General features: G+C 42.2%; 1 protein-coding gene across 7 annotated transcripts in view; it reads left to right on the forward strand.

The window, feature by feature from the left end:
- The window catches only part of LOC144935553 (transcription factor 12-like), a 175,110-nt gene that overhangs the window by 75,728 nt on the left and 77,900 nt on the right, over nucleotides 1–21,482 (forward strand). For all 7 annotated transcript variants that reach the window (XM_078862324.1, XM_078862318.1, XM_078862320.1 and 4 more), the window contains exon 5: nucleotides 7,578–7,645. In XM_078862324.1, coding sequence (XP_078718450.1) covers nucleotides 7,578–7,645 — 68 coding nt within the window. The remainder of the gene's footprint in view (nucleotides 1–7,577; nucleotides 7,646–21,482) is intronic.

Here is a 21,482-nt window from a genome sequence, read left to right on the forward strand (position 1 = left end):
CATCTCGGATGTGTTCCCTCCCGTGCTGCCACTTGTCATTGTCTATCGTCGGCCATCATCCTTCCCTGCAACAATGTCCTCCTGCCCTGCCCTGCCCAAGCCCATTTGCGTTTCTTAGCAGTGAAAGCGATTTCTCTAACTGAAGTGTTTTAAAATGATGCTCCTCTTTCCGTCTCTCAGTATAACTCCAAGCACAAACCTAAACATCCTTTATGCACCGTATGGTGTTTGTTTGAATTTATTTATTTTTCCATGCTTACCATCCACGTCATTGCAGGTAGTGTATGCATTAATTTAAACAAATACTTCACCAATGCCAACTATCCCTGCCCACCGTTATTGTCCCCACCCACCAACTCCTGTCCCTGTTCATCGCTCCCTCCTGTCACCACCCACCATTATTGATCCCGCCCACCACTACAACGACACCTCCCACCACCACCCAAACAAGCCAACCACGGTGGGGAAGGGGTGGGCCCTAAACAAGTGAGAATAGGGCCTTAAATAAGAAGGGGCACAGCCTGAAAAGGAAAATAAGGTGGGGGAGTAGCACTTAGATTAGTACGGGTGTGGGGCCTAAAGAGGAAGGTGTCGGAGCCGAGAGATGTTGAACTTCCCCGTTGATTTAAGGTGATACAGAAGCAATTGGGTGTGCCACGGCAAGATGTTAACAACCTCACCTGGTATACAGGAGGTCGTGGGTTCGATCCCGACCCTGACGCCTCCTGTATATTTGGAGTTTGCTTGTCTCTTTCTCTCTCTCCCTGTGGTCGCGTGGATTTTTCTTTGGGTCTTCCGGTTTTCTCCTCCACGCTTAGAATCAAACAGGCGTTTAGAGTATTTGGCTGCTATAAATGTCCACGTGATAAGCCACTTTGGGCTATCATTTGTGGCCATGTCGCTTCTGAAAAAGAGCTATATAGCTCTGGGCTTTTCCTGGTAAAATTTAAAATAGCTCATTAAATCAAAAGACGTGCAGCAGGCAGAACACCTTTAGTGCTGTAAATGCGGCTGCAGGCCAACTAGCTTTAAGGCATTGTCTTAAAATACGCATACCCTCGCTTGCAATACGTACTTCAACATCGTTTTAAACCCATTGCCAATGTTTCTTTAAAAATAAACTGTTGTCCTTCATAGAAGAGACACTATTTGGTTATTTAATAATAATATCAATAATTCAATAACAGCACAATTTCAGCTTGCATAGCAAGAAAATATCATATCAAGAAGCCATAGAAAAACGAAATGTACAACTTGTTAAACTCATGCTGGATTAAATGCATTTTAGTCACAGCGGTTGTTTGACCATACTGCCCCATGCTGATCAGTGCAGGTTGGTCAAGAGGATTTTTCAGTATGAAGAACATTGTTTTATAAAATTACTTATGAGATGGTATCTCCGTGGATCAATTCCATGTTGTGGATTTGGGCTCTGCATACCTATCAACCCCTTATCAGTGCCTACCTTATTACAGACCAATTTAGACGTTATTGGTCACCCTGTGCCCTTAAAATTCTCAACTTTCATCCTACAAAGTCCATCACAAGGTAGAAACAAACAAATAGACCAAACATGTTTTTCCCGGTATTGAAACGGCTGTATTCCGTATGGACCTGAACTCAATTTCCCCTGTACACGAATTCGGGTAAACCGTATGGTTTGACAGGTAGGTATGACTGGCATCAGCAATAGCGCAAACTCATGTGCGGGGAGGAGCATTTAAATCAGTCTGCTCATTAAAAATGTGCTGAGCGATGAGAACACTGACCAACCAATTCAATTATAATTAAATGGCTTTCGAGGATAATAGGTATCTAATATACTGGTTTTAATATAAGGCGCAGTCATCATGCATTTAAGCCGCGTGTGTGTCTGACATCTGCCTAGCATGTGGGCACCTGCTGCATGTGTGCATGCGTACCTGCATGCATGTAATAGGCATGTTGAATGTGCTTTTGTGTGTGTAAGCCTTGGGGTTAAAATCGCATGCTAAATAAAACAAGCTTGGCATTTGCCTAGAGACTTGATGGTGGTAACATGGGCTGCTGAAGAGGATATGTGTGGAAATATAATGAGGTACACATGGCGTAAAAATGTCAGTGATAAAATCGTGGTAATTTATTTTAACAAGTCAAAGTATTTGCCAAAACACTGCTGAGCATGCATACTTTCCAGTGCATGAAAGAAATCTATTCTCCTGTTTTAATTTAACATTTTACCGGTTTGTTTTTCTCTATATTAAATACAACAAGAAAATAATGCAAAAAAATCCAACTTCAGTTTATTAATTACGTTTAAAAAAAACGTTGCCAAGTTTTTTCATGGGCAGTCAAAACATTTTGCAAGTTATATGTATGGAATAAAATGGTAAAACAATATCTCTGGAATGTTCGGATTGTTTCACAGGCTTATTTGTATTTGATAATCATGAGAGAAAATAAGTGCGATCTCGGGGCTCACTATTTTATATAGTTGTGCAGTCACATCGCGGATGTCACTGTAATGCCGGCTCTAGAGAGGCACGGCGTGCGATGGATGTATTGACATCACGTGCACCACGTATATGTGGGTGCAGTACAGGCCCTAGAGGGGTTTGGTGAGCACTGATTGACAGTGCTGGAGGGCACCACGCTCTGCGTGCAGTGCCGACCCCTACAGGATAGGGTGTGAGAGTGCCGGCCATGGAAATGGGGTTACTCAGGGCCATGGCACTCTGGTTGACCCCGAAGGACACGTGACTAGTAAAGTCGACACAGGGCCCCCAAGTGGGGGCTAGGCGTGGTCACGTGTCAGGGCCCAGATCCTGCTCGAGGGTTCTCGAAGGTGCTCGTGGCTAAGGGTGGAGCCAGCCACACCACGGAGGATATAAGCCGGGCCCTCGAGAGAGACCGGCTGCTGCTGTTATCCTGAAGAATCTACGTTCGAGAAGAGTCACCAACACGTGGACCTGGACCCAAGCTGGGGGTTCTGTCCGTTGTAGCTACTCCCAGTGTAATTAGTGTCGTTTGCCTGGTGGTCCACCACCACAGGTTGTTATGTGGTGAAGGGGCAGTTACCCCTTTGTGTTGGTATCAATAAATGTGTTGCCTGCAAAGAGTACGTCTGCGACACAGTTGAACTCACTACAGTTGTATACAATGTAAACATGTTTTTGTGTCGTGCAGAGTTATGTACAATTAATATCACTTCTCAAAGCCGCCTTCAATCGCCACATGCGCGTACATTTGTTATGTTGACCACATCCGGCTGTGCTATTAAAGGTCATATTTTGATCTTGGGGAAATGTGTAAAGATACTTTTCCTGGAAAAGTGGACAAGACATCGCTGCATATAATATCTTACGAGCTTATGTTTATATTAGATGTAATAACATACTGCAGAATTGGGGATGAAGAGAATTCAACAATATATTATAAGCTCACAAATAAAAGCCTTGTGCATTGAATTTTGGATGTCTGAGTGCCAGCAATCCGAACGTGTTCACATGTACTTATGTAGCCTACATGTGATTGTGCCAGTGATGATCACAAAGGAACAGCAGGCACGTACCAAATCTAAATTCTTTTGCTCTATATATATGCAAAGTTTTCAAGTGGACCACACCAGACTTGAAACCGGTACACCGCCAAATTTGACAACCTTTATGATTTTCTTTGGTGCATGTCCTGCCTTGTGAATCAAAAATTAGATTTTTTTTTGTTACACCTTTCCACCTTTACTCAACAAGCATTTTATCGCTACTTGGCGGAGAAAATATAGGAAATGTGGCAAAGCATAACAGGAAGCAGGTGCAATCCTTAGCTGTAGCTCTAGGCTAAAGAAGCTTTTATTTTGGCCGGATGGATTGTATGCAGTCTCAAGGATTTTATGACCCATTCCTTATGTGCACGATAGGTTTGTAAAAAATATAGATTTTTGTTTGACTTGTAAGAGTTTTGTTCCTGTATATTGTCATAGCATGGAAAGAGTTGCTGTTTTGCTGCTTGGTATTGTGGAGTTTTTGTTTATAGTGGACAGATGTTTTTGGTTTTCATCACAAACAGTGATGTAGTGTTTATTGTCACGTTTGCGATGTGTATAGTACGTAATTTCAGTGAACGTTTTTCTCTCTTGTAACAATGTGCATGCAACGTTATTTTTGAAAGTGGGTTGTAGCTCTCCAAAAATCGGTTAAGGGGTTGCTGGTTAAAAAGAAGAGTCAAATCTCTTGCTTTGTTTTAAATAATGTTAGGTTCTATTCACTTGTATAAGATAAATACGTTTATTAGCATATGTAATTATTGCAGAGTTAAACGGACCTCGAATAAACATTGCTACTCATTAGGCAACATCATTTTCTTTCATTCGAATCTTATTTCTACAGTAACTTATAATTGATCAGTGGCGCTGCCTCCTAAAACGGCATTTTATAGAGCCTAGGCACTTGATGGCAATGACATTTTAAACACATTTGCACACCTCATGAGTAGCATTAGGTTGCATGATCACATTGTTTATATTATGCTAAATATAAATTTACATTACTTTACAAATGTTTGTTGCATAGATTTATTATATTTTCTCCAGAGCAACCATTCTACTATGAAACCCATGCCCGCACACACCACCACGTTTTCAGTTCATAAGGTGTGCTTATTTATTTAGCTGCAGAGGGCAGCGTGAACGAGGAACACGAGATATGTTAGGTGAAGGAATGGCTCATCGTGTGATTCATTTTCCAGGCGGTACCACCGCCTGTAGTTCCCCGTAAATTTTGATGACTGGTTGGAATTAGAATTCTTTAAGTGTGGCTGTTGCCTGGGGGCCGGAAGGTAGCGTTTGGGGCGAAACAGGCTCATATGTTTCCCATTTGCCAAACTGCACTTGTTATTTGACCTATTGCCCATTTGGGCCCCTGTCTGAAATTACCCCTTCTACAGGTGCTTTCGTATTCATCACTCACTTGCAACCGGGAGGCGGGGGGGGATGTTGCTAGCTTGTTTGTTTTAGAATGCAATCCAATGACTTGGGCTTTTGCTTAATTGCTTGTGGGTCAAAATAGGTGCTTTTTAATGACACTTCTCGAACAGTCGAGCCATGCCTCAAAGAGGACGTTTGTTACGATGTATACAATCGGGCTGCATTTTATTGTGGTTTTTTCAGGGTTGTATTTTTCGTGATCGGACCAGTCTTTGCATAGAATTGGATTTGGTCCGTTGGGGATCAGATCGTATACTCATTGGATGTCGGATTTGTTTGATTAAATAATTGCTGGAATTAAAATACGAGTCAAGGGTGACCTCGGTATATCATTTGTCAGTGGCTGTTAAAATGAGTACCATTGTGGCATCAGCAGTGGTTTTCTATGCATAAACTCCGCCTGCATTGGGAATCGGCAATGTCCACCACAGAGCTCCGTGTAGATAAATGTGGCCGTATATTTTTTTGAACATGGAAACTATTTTCCTTCTATCTAATGAGGAAGAACTTTTAACAATACATTTTGAAGTTATACTTGAAGATGATAACATGATTGATGACATTGAATATACAAATAGTGTTGGTTTTATTGATAGCGCATCTCCACTGTTATTGTTACAGACTAAACCAATTTGCATTTTCCGTGTGGCACTTCCTCCAAACTCCGAGTCCCTGCCCTTGCATCTCATCCCCCCCTCCTCCTGCCTCTCATTTCCTCTTCCCCCCTAGCCCACTAACCTCATCTACACCATCCTCAAACTACATATTCCAAAATGATAACAAATGTAGTTTTGCTCTGTAATTGCAAGTGGGGTGTTTGAAAACAAAAGGTGGGCGATAAAGCATGCCACAAGCACACATTTGATTTGCAATTATTTATTTTGATTGGAACTTTTGCATCGATGTGCGATTTGACACTGGAAAGTCAGGGTTAGCCACACAAGCCCACAGTGGATCAATGTGTTTGTTGTGAATTGGGAGTTTCATTAACTCTTGTTTTCTTCCCCAGTGAGAGAATTTTGTCATGGAATGTGTGCTACATTCATTGATTACACAGATATCGCAGAAATGCAAGCAGCATTTTCTATACAATGCCTGCAGGCACATGCTGCATAGTTGCATAATATTCAATCTGCTGTGTATCGGCTCTTGAGACGGGGCTGTCCGTTCCTTCTCTGCCCTGGCATTGTGAAGTCCATTCTTGCTCATTTCTGGCTGATAACTCAATTTCATCTCAAGGGTCGCGTGCCACTAACTCCGAGGCTTCTGTGTTGTGCTCTATTAGATCTTGCTTTGACATGGAATGAATTCTATTTGTACAAGTGGGAGCACACATGTAAAGAAGAATAGAATATATAATTTAGTGGATGGCCCGAATAAAGGCTTGATTTTCGAAAAGAATGGATTTGTTTTTACACCACTACAGGGCATGGGAGTTGATGTTGAAAACCAGATACACAGGAACCTTCGAATATACCGATACACAATGGATATGAACAATGACCGTAATTAACATCGGCGTTGTTGAAGGTTAATCTACTGTCTGGTATATGAGATGTTGCACTCAACAGATTTTCAACATGTTGCCTTAGTCAGGTCTAACGTTGATCGCAAAGACTTGATGATGTTTCCATCCCCCACCTCCTCTGATACTCCGAGGTAGTTATATCCGGTTTGCATAGTTATATCCATTGGTAGTAAAATGACCATTTGACCTGGGTTTCAACTCTTTGATCTTGGGAGCAAGGATGAATACTGACTACACCAGTTCAGTCAAGTACAGGTGCATACACGTGTAGGCATAATGATTTCTTGAAATACAAAGCTTGTCTGCTCAGAACATTGGATAAAAGTGGGGTGATCTTGGTTTATGACTTAAAAGCATGCAACCAGCAGGCAATGGTGATTATTCATCTGAGTATTTTCTAGGCCATTTAACATTTTAAAACGAAGACGTATACTTTCTGTTTTTTTGTATTGAAAATCAGTAAACATTAATGTTTTCCTTGTGGAGGAAAATTGACAGCATTTAAGAGCATTGGACTTGAAAGCATGTCGTTGCGTGTTGTTTTTAAGCAAGAGACTCTAAAACGAACCTTTTACAATTTCATAGAATCCTTCCATTTTTATTGTTACATTCACAGTGATGTTTAAATTGTTCCATTATATATAAAAAATATGTATAAACTCCAAAAAGAAACATTGGCAACACATTGGTGACTGCTTATGAACTGTGCAGTGTGTTTGTAAACGTTTATCTTACAGAGAACAGCAGGTGCTATGAGAAAGCTGTTTTTAGTGCTGTATTACCATCAGTGCAATGCAATGCCGAATCTGTATCATAATGACAGATGAGAATGTGAAAGGCAGTGAAGTAAAACTTATACGGCTAACGCGTGTTGTGGGTATACTCTCCAACACACCGATGTGCTGTACTAGTCACGAATTAGACAAACCTTACTTATTGGCCATGTCGGGTGGTGGCGGATTTAACGACACACATTTACGCGATCTAACCCTCAAAACCTCTTGTGGAAAATATTGGTCGTGAAAGCCGACGTGTTACGCTAACGTGTATGGTATTTGTTGCTCCCTCCTCTTATTTTTGCATCCATAGGTAAGGCATCAGAGCGAGGACATTATTCGTCATACAGCAGAGATCCTTCGATGCCCAGTTGCCATCAGGTACTCTTGAATATGCCTCATTCACTGTCATGAAATCCTGCAATGCTTGTGTTTCCTTTGCTTCACGGTTTAACCGACTGGCATGAAGATAAAACTCTCACAAATCAATACGTTATTTTTTTTTATTTTCAAAGCCATGAGGATTTGTCATCTGGCTGTCATTGGTGTTACGTGTGCGAATGTATTGCCTTGTCTTCTGTTCTGAATAGATGGCAACCGCTTCAGATTTGTTTTTTACAGAATTCCTGGTTGTGCAATGGGAGATGCCATTGCTCTTTCTCTGGTTATTTACTTTGGTATCGGTCTGCATAACTTAAGATGCACAGCACTGCTGTTATTTGGCCATTTTCCGATTCGAGTTGTGATATAGTTACAGGTGTGTGCATTTTAAACGAGTAGTAAATATTCGTGAGTGAAATACAATCAAGATTTAGCATTTTCACATGTTAGTTAACTTTGCAACAAAAACACGTACAACGTAATTAGTTTTGAATAATGCATCCATCATTAACCACTTCAGCTGACCATTTTGGCAATTTTTGTCTGTCACCTGTTTGAGAGCCTTTTTGTGTGCTGCTGCTGCTGGTGGTGGTGATGATGATGTGGTGGTGATGTGGTGATGTGGTGGCTTGGGGGTTAGCACAGGGATAACATGGCAGGGAGAAAGGAGAACAACACAGCGGCATAGCCAGCGACTAGCAACGGGGGGTCCCAGCATCAACAATCAACCCTTGGGACATCTGGGGAAGTCGGGACCATCGGACCCATTTCATCAACAAGTCCCACGGGCAGCCACGGCAGAAGCGAGGAGTTCCAGGACAGCCACGGCTACAAACGAGGCCCGGGAGAGAGATGGGCAGCGGTGCCGTTGAGAAGCGAGTAATGTGGGCGCTGAGGTCAGTTATGGGTCAGGAGGTGGTACGGTGATTAGGGTAAGGGAAGAGGGAAAAGAACAAAAACGACATTGTACGGCGAGAAAAAAAATACAACTGGAGCGGCAGGGGAGGCAGAGGCGATGACCAGGCATAGTTTGGGTTGGGTAGCGGCAACTTAATTGCTGCAAAGGTAACTTACATCATCATCGTGCAGGGATGGTGATGATGATGATGGTCAAGAATAGTAATGGAGAGGCAGCAAAGGAATTCAACGCATCCCAGGGGTATATCCAACAGGGAGGTGGAATGATGAATCAGGTCCATATGCTTGGTAGATTATTACATCGCAGGGTCATGAGAGATGGCGAGGGCTTGGGAAGGCCTTCATCCATCAGTGCAATTATCATGGTTAATGATAATCTATGTTTATCGATAGATTCATAAGGCACATAATGCATGTGGTTAATATGCCTAAGTTATGCGTAAAAAAATTACGTGCCAAAAAAAAATCTTACGTTGAGAAACAATACATGTAATAGATCACATCTTAATATTTAAAGAATTTAGATTTTTAAACACAATTTCACGTGTATGTGCACGTTGACACTGGAAAACTATTTTCTTAAATGAGTACATAGGTTAAATATATCCAAAATGTGAACTGTCATGTGTGATTTAACTGGACATTTTTTTACAGGCAGTATATGGGTTTCCTTTTATATATCCTTGATAAGTGGTTTTAACATAAAAGCCGTGTCTTCAGAACGAAACCAGCTATTAAAATGTCCTTAAGCATCTTCTCATTTAATTCTGTTTAGCTTCCAGCTGCATACCTTGCAGCCCTTTAAGCCAATCCTCAGACAATTCTCAGAGATGGTGGGGGGGGGGGGTTACGGTTGTGGCTGAAAAATAACGTGTTTGTTTATTATATTTTTTATATGATACTGAATCGTTTGTCAAGGTGACATTATAAGCACGTTTTAGCGTGTTGATATCCTTGCTGTTAAATGGTGGGAACATTTGACACTTAGAATTTTGCTTCTTTGATGTCGAATATCTCTACGAGAAGGATTTGTTAAACATGCAATGGCTGAGCTCAGTAATCTGGCTGGCAAGACTGGAGAGTTTGAGAAAAAAAAAACCAAAGTTGTTAATTTATATCCAGTGTGCCGTGTGATATGAGAATACAAATTAAACACAGAAACATCGAGTGAAGCACCTGCATTTGCAATGGTGGCTCAGGCATGCTGAGAAGGCATCGCTATAATGATATTTGGATAATTTGGTGATGTGGAGTTGCTTAATATTCAAATTATCATTGTTTATTTTTTGAAACAGCAAAACGACAGATTGAAAAACAGTCATATTCCCTCTATCTTATACGTTATTTTGCGTGTCGACCGTGGTACACGGGGAATGAATGAAACTCCCCACAATTAGCCAAATGAGCCACCACTGGTATTTTCCAGAGTACACACATCCATTCTGGCCAATGCAGCTAATTGAACGACAACTTTCTGAACAAATTGACTTGAAATGTGCCAACCACAAGTGACCTGGGGCCTTCCTAAAAAAACGTGAAATCGTTTTGTTGCATTAATTTGGGTAGAACAGTGTTCTATTCAGTGAAAGCATACACGTCGATAATTTACTATGTCTCTTACGTCATATTTATTATTCAAGCTTTCATTAGCTTTCTGTTTTAACTCGGGAGTTTCTCAAATTTCAGTTCTCATGACCCACCACCACAGTGTTATTTTTCTTGAATCCATTGCCTCATTGTTGGTCATGAGAACTGGTTTGAAAAGCTGTAGTTTTTACCCATTGCAACCATGGCTTCAGTTAACTGTTTGCAACCCATGATGGCAAACATTTAAAATCATACGCTGTGTCTACAAAAAACAACCCCCCCCCCCCCGCATATAGCCTAAATAGACTGTTGGGGCAAGTGCTGTTTGCGAGCAGCACCTATGAAGGCCGGCACAGCACATGAGGGTGGTGGGTGAGCATCACCACCATACCCGGCTGCCTTTGTTACCTTAATGGCGATGTTTACGCACCGCACCAGGTACACATTTGAGGCCGAGTCGACCTTGGGGAGGCCCATGACCGGTTCAAATAATCGTCACTGGTGTTGGCCTCGAGCGAGAATCGAACTCAAGTTGCCGGGTTCGTCGTGTAGTGCACTAACTATTGCGTTACCGCTCCCCATACTAATCACACACACACACACGTGGTATGCAGATATTTTCTTTAGCTAATTAACTTTCATGATGGTATGGTAATAAAAAAGCAAATCGTTCAATTTTACAAATATTACTATTAATTTGAAAAACACAATTTTTCATAAATGTTTTGGATAATCAGCGATGTGTAGCAACATTACAAAACCAAAACGAATAAGATAGCCACGTAAGTTATGAATATTTATGGGGGAGGAAAAAAATATGTAAAACAAGGAAATGTAATGCAGGTAAATCCCGATGTTTGACGAGGACTCCTGCTGCGTCGAGTAAATTCATTACCAAATAATCAACGCGCTCCATTATGCCCTGCTGCATTTTTAAGGCACACACACACACGCAAAATAGCGTGGCATTGGGCCTTATAGCCCAGAGTCTCAGCCGAGCCATTGTGTATCTCGAGTGTTTGTGGCTGTACGGCTTCGAGGGGTTATGGCAATGGCTGAAATAATTGACTTAAAAAAAATTGTGCTACATTCCTTCGTTGTCTCCCTGCTCACGGTCTTCTACTAAGAAGGCCTTAGGGCTGTGTATCGATACACTGGACACCACAGCCTGGTGTCGAACACCTAACATAATCTGTGAGATCACCAGGGAGTGGTTTATTACTGGTGTTGTGTGTGATGTGCACTCCTGAGTGCAGGGTATAATAGCTGTACACCATATCTTTTGTGGGAAATCGAACCGCGCAAATGAAGTAATTAAATGAACACATACATTCCCAGACTTGACCTCTGGTGTCTGTGATCTTGGTACATGGCCCGGTATCTCTTAAAAGATGAGAAGGCTCTTTAGCTTTGGTGACGGAGTGGGTTGCCCCTTAAATTACCCACCCATTCATCCATCTGCATGGGGGTGTGTGTGTGTGCAGTGGGGAGCGGTAGCGCTGCGCTACCAGTCCGGCAACCCGAGTTCGATTCCCGCTCACGGTCAACATCAGTGACGATTATCTGAACCGGTCATGGGCCTCTTCTAGGTCGACTCAGCCTCAAATTAGTACCTGGTGCGGTGTGGAAACATCACCACTGGGGAGACAAAGGCGGCCGGGCGTGGTGTTGGCCACCCACCCCCTCGTGTGCCGTGCCGACCTTCATAGGTGCTCACACACAGCACTTGCCCCAACAGTCTGTTCAGACTATACGGGGGATCTTTGTCTTTGCTGTACATTTGTGTGGGGTTTCAGCTTCCGCTAGCAACACAATGGCTCCCTTTTTATTTTACGCACGTATTGGGGAAATGACAGTGCATGCTAGGCATCCCTATGGGGCTGCTAAAAGTGTGGCTTAATTTACGAAGTTCTTATGAGCAGAATATGTGCGTTGTGCTTGTCAATGAACGTATTCCACCTTTGGCTCATGGAAGGGTAGGTTAGTAAGCATTTTTAGCTGCTTAATTGACAGTTTGTCTCAAAAATTGTCATCGCACGTGTGAAATCTGTCTATTTAATTGTTGTAATTGCCACGTGGTTCATTACTGTATTGATCATTAACTGTAGATTGAGCATATAGACATTGGAGTTAATATATTACTAAAGAGCATTTTTGTCTCGCAAAGATGTATTTGAAACTTCAAAGAAGTTTCAAATACATGTGTTCTTAACGAGTATAGTCCTTGCAGGTACTTGCTTGGTGGTGTAGTGATAAAAGTGAGGAGAGAGTTTAAATACTTTTTAGATATGTAAGCGGATGTGATCGTGGCACTGCAGGTTATAGTCAAATTCAAGTCCGAATGGGTTGAAACGTGATGATCAACGCATTTAGAGAACCGCAAATACAATTTTTCCTCAGACTCTAATTGGTTATCCTACAATAGCCTCGGATACCATTTTATAATATAATTTCATAGATGTGGTTTTAACGTAAGGTTAACACAATTATTTTTCATTCTCATCCTTATGTTATGAGACACCCATCATTTGTGTGTTGTACATTAATGTGTATAGGTAATGTAATATAATTGAATACCACAGAGGAATTCCTATGATTTTTAGATATGGCATTAATCTCCAGACTTCGAAATGGCACCTTTGCAAAAGTGGTCAATGCAGGAAGAATTTCACATTACATAATCATACTGCAACGCAGAAATAGCATTAGCAAAGCTACGATTTGGCACCATTGCAAACACCCTGCGCTCGTGTGTTCGTGAATGTTGCACTCCACCGTCCAACGTAAGCCCTCATTTTTAGCCCAAAACCCAACTTAGCGCATCACGAAACCAGCACAGCATCATATCTAAGCCAATAAATATGCCGCTGTGTGGCATATGTTACTGGTGTGGACGTCGTGGGCAATTATGGACTCGAAGGAGGGCTTTTTGGCGTCGCAGACCTGATGGCATTGTTTGTCTACAGTATGCCCGCTGCCAGCAGCAGCTGCAGAAATAACATCGCTCGTAATTGCCGCGCACGTTCTCCGTGACCACCGCAGCAATTACGTCGGGAAACTCGCTCTCAAGGTGTTCTGTCACTGCGGGCTTTTTTTGCCGAGCTTCTCAAGATTTAAGGCCTTTAATGCGTCCGTTAATTGACCATTGCTGCCAACGTCCTTGCTCAGTCACCGCGCAGGAAATCTCCCAATTGTGTTTGTTTTGCGTGCGCTTTGGACGTCACCGAGTGGGAAGTGGGGAGGGAGGGAGGGCGCCAAAATGCCTTTGGAAACTGATGCTCTTTCCTGGCTTTCAGGGGTCCCAGACAGAGGGACAACAAATCTGGTCCATGGCAGCTGCTGCTTTGTTTTTGCTTGTTTACTTTTTTTTGCCAAACGAATGCAAATTAGTCTGATAATTTAATACCTTATGATAACACGTTAAATTCCTTATTCAAATTGTCTCTCTTTGGAACACGCAGGGTATAATTCTATTACTTTAGTGAAGTTGACTATTGGACTGTACAGTCTCAAATCGGTTATCACGCTAAAACCCACCAGCCTGTATTTTCTCCTTTTTTTACATTTAAATAAGCCACAAAGATTAACACTGCCAGTAAAAATAGAAAAGTACCATTAAATGATAATGTATAATTAATGTTTGTTACAAAGCAGTTTACGGTACCATGTAACTAATTTTATGGCAGCCACTTTATGGAAATCATCCAAGGCATGCAGGCAATGGGATATGAAAATTCTACATTTATCCAAGCAGGTTTTTAAAAGCATCTTTGCACAGTTTGCCCTAAACCTTCAATAATCCAAGCTTGCACCGTCACTGATTACGAGTGCATAAGGGATTCCCTGTTAGTGTGTGCACATGACTGAAGTATACTCACAGGTGTCACCTGAGCCTCTGCAATCTTAGCCTCTCGACGACTGCATTGGAGATAAATTGGAGGCGCATGCATACACGTGTAAACAGAATGATTCCCTATTAAGCCTGGCAAGGCTGACATGGGGATAGAGGGCGGCTTTCGTGTCGATCAGCGGCACGCAATTTGCATGAGCAGGGCCCTCGTAGGAGCCGTAGACGCTGTTGGGAGAGACCGTGGCTGCCCGGTGAAGGGCCTGCCGGGAGCCCAGGCACATTGCTGACATCATAAATCACCAAAGAGGCGGTGCATGTGACGAACATTCGCAGCACGTCTGCGCGAAGTCGTCGACAAAAATGCTCTGGCTATACGAGAAGCGAGCTCGCAGCCAGAGTATGTGTGCTGATCTGTAATTCAAGCCAGCGATTGATGAGAAAACCGTTATTTGCCTAAAATGGCGCCATTGCTTCATATTCCCCGCTTGGCGGCCATTTCTGGAAGTTTACATCAAGCCGACTGATTAATCGCAGCAGTAAGCACATTTTCTCCATGGTTGCGGTTTGTTGTGGTGTTTGAAGTTTTTTTACTTATTTGTTTTTTTTCCCCCTTCATAAAATGCGCCAATGCCTGTTCATTAGCGGGTAGAGCAGATGTCTTTCTTTGTAATGCGGCCAAGTTTCTCCATATTATCGTAGGCACAATTTATAATGTAAGCACTGAAAGTAAAAAAAAACTTTCTTTTCAGCTGTGCATTTTATTTAACTGTTAATCATTTAGTTTTTACACGTGCGGTTAGGTCTGCATTTTGTTATTTAACTTAAAAGAATTAACCCTCCATTGAAAGTGTGCGAGTTACATTTTTTACCTTGTGGAAATATTTGTTTTCAAAAAATGATGATGAGCCTGTTGTTAATTATAAGGACATAGCGTTTGATATGAACGTCCTCATTTTATTGTTAGAAATGTGGTGTAGTTAACAATTTAATGTGGTTTGACATGAAAGCTATCAGGTGCTCGTGACAACCTCTTGAAATAGCAAATGGATGTTTTCTACATTAGCATAATTTGTTGAATCCACACAAGGTACCACATTCAGTTGTCACTTGTCAATTAGTGTATAGTAGTGTATGTACAATACCAATCCTTTCAACAGAAATATTGTCAGGCTTCAGATGTATAAAATCTAAATTTGCTCGAATATCCTTTTCCTACATTCTTTCATTCACATTGCATTATTTATCATTTTTTTCGTTTCATGTTGAAAATTGCTGGCAATATGAAATTGAAATTGGTTGCCATAAATGAGTATTGCATTATATACATAAATATAACTTGTGCATTTAATTGTGCTCTTTTATATAATAAGTGTTAAATTGCACAAGGTGTCACGTGGCTGTATGTCCTAAGAAGATGCATTGGAACCTTAATAAAGATGATACTGCGAGGAAAACTATAAGGGAAGAGGAAGAAAACAGATCAGTTGGTGGAATAATGAGCAGTTACATGTGTAGTGGTGATACGCGCTGGGTGTATATGTCGTGTGCCAGCGCGTATGTACGGGTGTGTGTGTGGTGACGCGCGCTGACGGGGAGGAGCAGGCGTCAGTGCGCGGGTGGGGGTAGTGCTGCTGATTGGCTGTGTGCCGGTGACGCGCCCAGAGGGAGTGATCGGGTAGCAGCGCGGTGTGATTGGTCGGAGAGTGGAAACACGCGCTGAGCGGAACCGGATCGTGGGGATAGCGCGTGGGGATTGGGTAACGGAGGAGCGGTGCCGACGTTGAGGTCCGCATCCGCTCCGTCTCCCGGGAAGAAGGGGTATATAAGGTGATGCACAGAGGAGCAAGGGGCAGAAGTGGAACCATCTAAGAATGAAGACGAAGGTGTAGAGATAGAGCCCGGAGAGGAGAGTAATGGAGAGTAGAAGAGAGTAAGGTATAGTGTGTAGCCAGCGAGAGAGAAAGGTCTACACGAGCTGAGTAATGTGTAGTGTGTAGCCAGCGAGATAGAACGGTCTACACGAGCTGAGTAATGTATAGTGTGTAGCCAGCGAGATAGAACGGTCTACACGAGCTGAGTAATGTGTAGTGTGTAGCCAGAGAGAGAGAACGGTCTGCACGAGCCGAGTATGCATACGGTGTAGCCAGCGAGAGAGAACGGTCTGCACGAGCCGAGTATGCATACGGTGTAGCCAGCGCGAGAGAGGCAAAGTCTACACGAGGCGAGAGAGGAGAGTGTAGCAGAGGCGCAGAGTCTACACGAGGCGAGAGAGGAGTGTAGCCGAGGCGCGGAGTCTACACGAGGCACAGAGAGCCGGCAGCACAGAATCCTGAGTCAAGAGAAGTGCGGTGTGAAGAAGAGAGGCCACGCGTTGTATTGTTACAAGTCAAGATTTAATAAAAGAAGTGTGTTCCCGTCAAGGAGTTTCCTGCCGTCATTTTCCAATACTTCACATGTATGAATGTTGAACTTTTTTCGCACTATACGAAGCCAACCATGTCAATCCGAGGTGCGAATGAGACTCCATGAGACACTAAATAGATAAAATTGCAACCCTTTTATATTTCATCACTCATCACAATACGACTGCAATTCCGCATTAGACCCTGTCATGCACAACAAGAAACGTTTAGATTATTGTACAAACTAAAAATTGCAAATTTATATCACCAACTGAGCCAGGTCCTTGAACACTGCTCATCGCTAAATATTTGTTTGTTGCGATGTTTTTTTTAGCAAGTAGTTGCACAGTGGAAAGGGTCGCCTTCCGCTTTTTTAATTAGCAGGCTCAGACTGAGCGAGTGATGGAATTGACCACACAAGTAAACTCGAACGCAAGCCGTGTGATCGCTGAAAATACCCTCACTTATATGTTTAAACAAAATTAATTTCCGTGTGTCTAGCTCGAGTTTATTTCAGCCGACTGAAAGATGAAGTCCCTGGTGGAGTTTCCAATCGTCAACATTACTTGCGTTGATTCTTAATCCTTGTTTTTTTTAAGTGAGGTTTTATTTTATTGTACACACAGGCACAGTGTCCAATGATGTTGCGCCCCCCCCCCCCCCTTGAGCAGTGTTGCTGACATTATTGCTAGATTTTTTTTTTGTCTTTCTCCCTCTTTTTCATTCATAAAGAGAAGGAGACTCCTCCTGCCCTATGGTGTTCACTGCCAGTCTTGTGCTCCATGAGGGGATTTAAAACGCAGTCGTCTAATCCCCCCCCCCACCTCTTGTCTTCATTAAAAAAAGGCCAGGCTACCCATGCCAAATGGTGGCACTCAGCCACCTGCGTCGGTTAGATGACTGCTTGTTTTGCAGTAACTTCCACTTTTTGACTGGGACAAATGGAAAGATTTTTTTTGTCAAAAATAGTTATGTATCTTATCTACCAGCAGCACAGAGGTTACTGAAATAGAAAAGTAAAAATCGCATGGAATTTAACGTGTGATATTTTTTACGCGCTTTTTTCCTCATTTGGTGAGAAAAATACCGTGGTTCTGTGCTGTGTAGCTCTACGGTGTGTTTTGTTTCAGAGGGGAAATGTGGAATATGTCGAACAACAATAACCTGAAAATACATTTGATTAATACGTGTACATATGTACACAGCCATAAACAATGTTTGATTGGTAAAGGTAAAACCGGTCTTGGGTTTGCCTTGTCTAAACAAAATGCCGTTCAAAGACATTGGAAGGCCCGAATGCTACAAATGTAGCAACATTGTTCTTTTGTGCATTGTGTGAACTTTTACTCCTGCAAAAATGATTAAGCTCAGAGCAACTGTTAAGCACCAACCCTATGGTTTGCGAGTCCAAATGGATCAATGGAAACTCCAGTTATCTGCGGGTCGATGCTTCCTCTTCTCTGTGGTATATCCATTAGGATGCGTCACCCGGAAGTGTCGAGCAATTCCGTGTTGGCAATTCTATGGAAATAAGCCGAGATGCGTGGCAATTTCATAATATCTGCCTTTATTACACACTTGTGTTCACCTTGGAGTTGTTTTCCCAACTATTATCATACGACCTACTCTTGTTTATCCATGATTGGCACTCCCAGCACATCAATGAGGAAAATAGGAGTTCCACTTTATTGACACATTTGGTCTCATTACAACCACATTGACCATCTGTGATATTGATTGGTTGTCCTTATACATCCAAGGAATAAAACATGTTTGATAATGTTTAGAAACTTCAAAGATTACAACAAAGCCCCTTTTTTTGCTCTTTAGCACTGCAACCCAAAATCAATCGGTAGATGAACATCTTCTTTATTAACGACTTGGTTTTCATTACAGCGGGATTGTCTGTGCTGTAATTGGCTTCTTGCTAGAAAGTGGTCAAAATTTTTTTTTATCCATATAGAGTATTTCCCAATATCAATTCTACACATTTTGTCTTCAAATAACGAGGATTTTTTGCTAATATTGCATACATTTAACAAGATAAATTATGATGTTTCAATGTTTTACTAAGTGTTTTATATAATGTTAAATTGGTATCTTAAAATTGTCCATTGATTACACTGTGTAACATTTTTTTGTTCATGGGTAGTAAGTGTTATTTCCTAATTGCTTATGCCTAAAAAGTACAGAAAATGCCTCTTATTCCCCACAAACTTTGGTTTTGTGACCAGGACAGTGATATTTTGAAATTTACCTTTTTTCAATGAGAAAACGTGTGCATTTGTGTCATTCCTTCACGTAAAGTCCTGGTCACAAAAGCAAAGTTTGTGGGGAATAATAGGCATTTTCTCTACTTTTTAGGCATGAGCAATTAGGAAATAACACTTACTACCCAGGGACAAAAGTCGTGTTACATCGTGTTTTTTCTGTTCCATTCTGGCTTCAAACTTCTATCACTGTGCTCATAATTTGAATGATGTGTGCGTTTCTTGCACTGGTTTGTATTGAACAGCTTTATGCTTTCTGGTTGTAGATGCTAACATCTTTTCCATTTTTAGTATTTTCCATTTAATTGTGTAAAAAATAACGCATCGGGGAGTCGGCTTGCCACTAATTTTGATGATGAAATCGTTTGCTATTGCGGTACTGTTCTCCTCTTCGTACATTTGCGCAATAGAGAAAGTGAACTTTTGGGTCCCTGTTGTCTTGGAAGTGTATATTTGTAGAAATACATTTATGCAAAGGGGGGGGGGGAGGTCACAGCCGGAACTCCATTCCAATACACAAAAACACACAATAGGCAACAACGTGAATGTCGGCTGCGCAAGGTAAACCGTGTGGAATAAAAATAGACGTGGTACCCAAGTGAACCTAAGTTGGAAGCCCTGCGGGGTGACGTGCGGAAACAGAACGTGTGTATTTTTTTTCCCCCTCGTTTGGTCGAAAGAGTTCACTCCGATGTGATGCCTTCAGCTCCGCTACCGATTTATGCGTAACTGTCGCGACCTGTCTTTTGTGGAGAAAGTGTGCCAGCGACTTGTGAAGGCGTGCAACTTTTGCCAGCTTGTGCAGGGGTGAGAGCCGCAATTGTTTAGGTGTAGGGCTTTAATGCTTCACACTGTGAGCGTTTACCTGGCTAAAGCCATCTTATTTAGAGGTGATACAGTTACGCTTCAGTTGCAGATCAAGAATGGATTTTTTTAGCGAACTGCTTTGCCCAATAAATAAAGTTTGCTTAGGCACGCACACATTTCACAAAAGCCCTTTGCTCATCTCTTTCCACTTCGACTCACAGCCTCAGCAGTTTGTTAACCTCAACCCAAATGCGTTAAAAGTAATTGTGCGGGAATATACGACTCTATTACCATTGCTCTCCATTCTTGTAATGGGATGATATGTTTACATTTCTCACTTTACTCTGATTACTTTATCGATTCGACTCTTATGAAGGGTGCATTTGTGGAACTGCTGGTATTTTGAAGTATGGGGATTGGCTTGGTCTTTAACACAAAATTGTGTACATGGGCTTAGCAATTGTTTGCTTAATTTTCCAGCCGTTTCTAAATGGTTTTTGCGCGTGCATGTGCACTTCTCAGAAATCCTATACAAAAACAAAAAGCCTTGCGTTAGAATATCCCAAAAATAACTTTTACCAGTGACACCTTGATTTACCACTACATGTCAATTACAGAGAATACAGAGAAGACATTTTGAAAAGTAAGCTTTCAATAACTAGATGTTTTACCGTTACATTTTTATTAAACTTTTGAATCTAGAATATTATTCTCATGTTATTTGCAGCGGCTTTTTCAGTATTGGTTCCAATTTCTAATTTAAGCCTAAATAAAAAAAATACGCATTAGAATACTTCTTAAACCTAGTGCTAATGTTAACCCCAGCCATGACCTTATAGTCTTAACTTGAACATATCATCGCTGCTGCTGAACCTGTGCAAAAGACAAACGTAGACCGTGAGTTGTAAATGTTGGAGATGACCAGACGGGTTAAGCTGGTGCAGCCAGGGGCATGGATGAATAGGGGAGAGTCCATATAGTGTAGTATTTTTAGTTTGTTGTCCTTCCCACTCCACACCTCCGATTAGCTACGTACAGTGCAAAAGAAGTTCAACGTACACACTTTGTGTAAAGGACAACAACAGACGGGGCAGTTTGACCAAATGGAGAGCGAGTAAAAGAAAGAGAGCGCAGAAGAGTGTTGAGCAGAGAGAGTGCAAACTCTTTGGGTGGCGTAAACTGTGTGTGGGCACGAGTGGGGCAAAGCAGGCCGTCTGAAACACGGGGAAAGGCACGCGTTGGGGGGGGTGGGGCAATGGGCTGAGGGAGAGAAGAGGCCCTGGCGTGTTTGCCCAGACCCCGGGTCTGGCGGTGTCGCTTGCCGCTTTGCTGGAGGGGGGGGTAGCCGACGCGGACGTGATTGTTTGTGACGTGCCTGCAGGGGTTGAAGCGGCCGGCGCAGCTGTTCACTTGACTGCCAGCCATTCTGGAGACGTGACTGGTGTGACGCTCGCATGCGTGTGTGCGTGCGCGCTCGCTCGCTTGCTTCCTTAGCACGCACATGCGTGTGTCTTGCGTGTCTGCTGCTGCGGTGGTGGGTGGAGAAGGGCGTTTCGTTGGCACCGTTTTTCAATTTGTGCTCGGAGGGCCTGTAATGAGGCCGAGGAAAAGTGGCATATTTTGTTTTATTCAGGCAGCCACCTTCGAAAAACGATGTTTGTATAACGTAACTCAAAATTGACTTGAAGATGTTTGGGAAACACTTCTCAAGCTATTATTTGTTGAGATGGTTATTGTTTTTTTACCGATGATGACTGGCTACAAACATCGTGTGGTGGATTCAGCCTATACATGTGTGTTACTGCTGAGAATTCTGTTCAGAGATTTGTCTTCTAGCAGGATGTTTAAGAATGATATAATTGCAAATATTGCACTGTCCTGATTTTATCCCTGTGATATATGGCATTATCGTGATTCGAAATTTTTATATTGATATGATAGATCACTGTATTGATTGTTTTATATAATACATTTACTGTCATAAGCCGATATACAACCCTTTT

The sequence above is a fragment of the Lampetra fluviatilis genome, chromosome 13 (assembly GCF_964198595.1).
Source record: "Lampetra fluviatilis chromosome 13, kcLamFluv1.1, whole genome shotgun sequence".
In the NCBI taxonomy this organism is placed as follows: Eukaryota; Metazoa; Chordata; class Hyperoartia; order Petromyzontiformes; family Petromyzontidae; genus Lampetra; species Lampetra fluviatilis.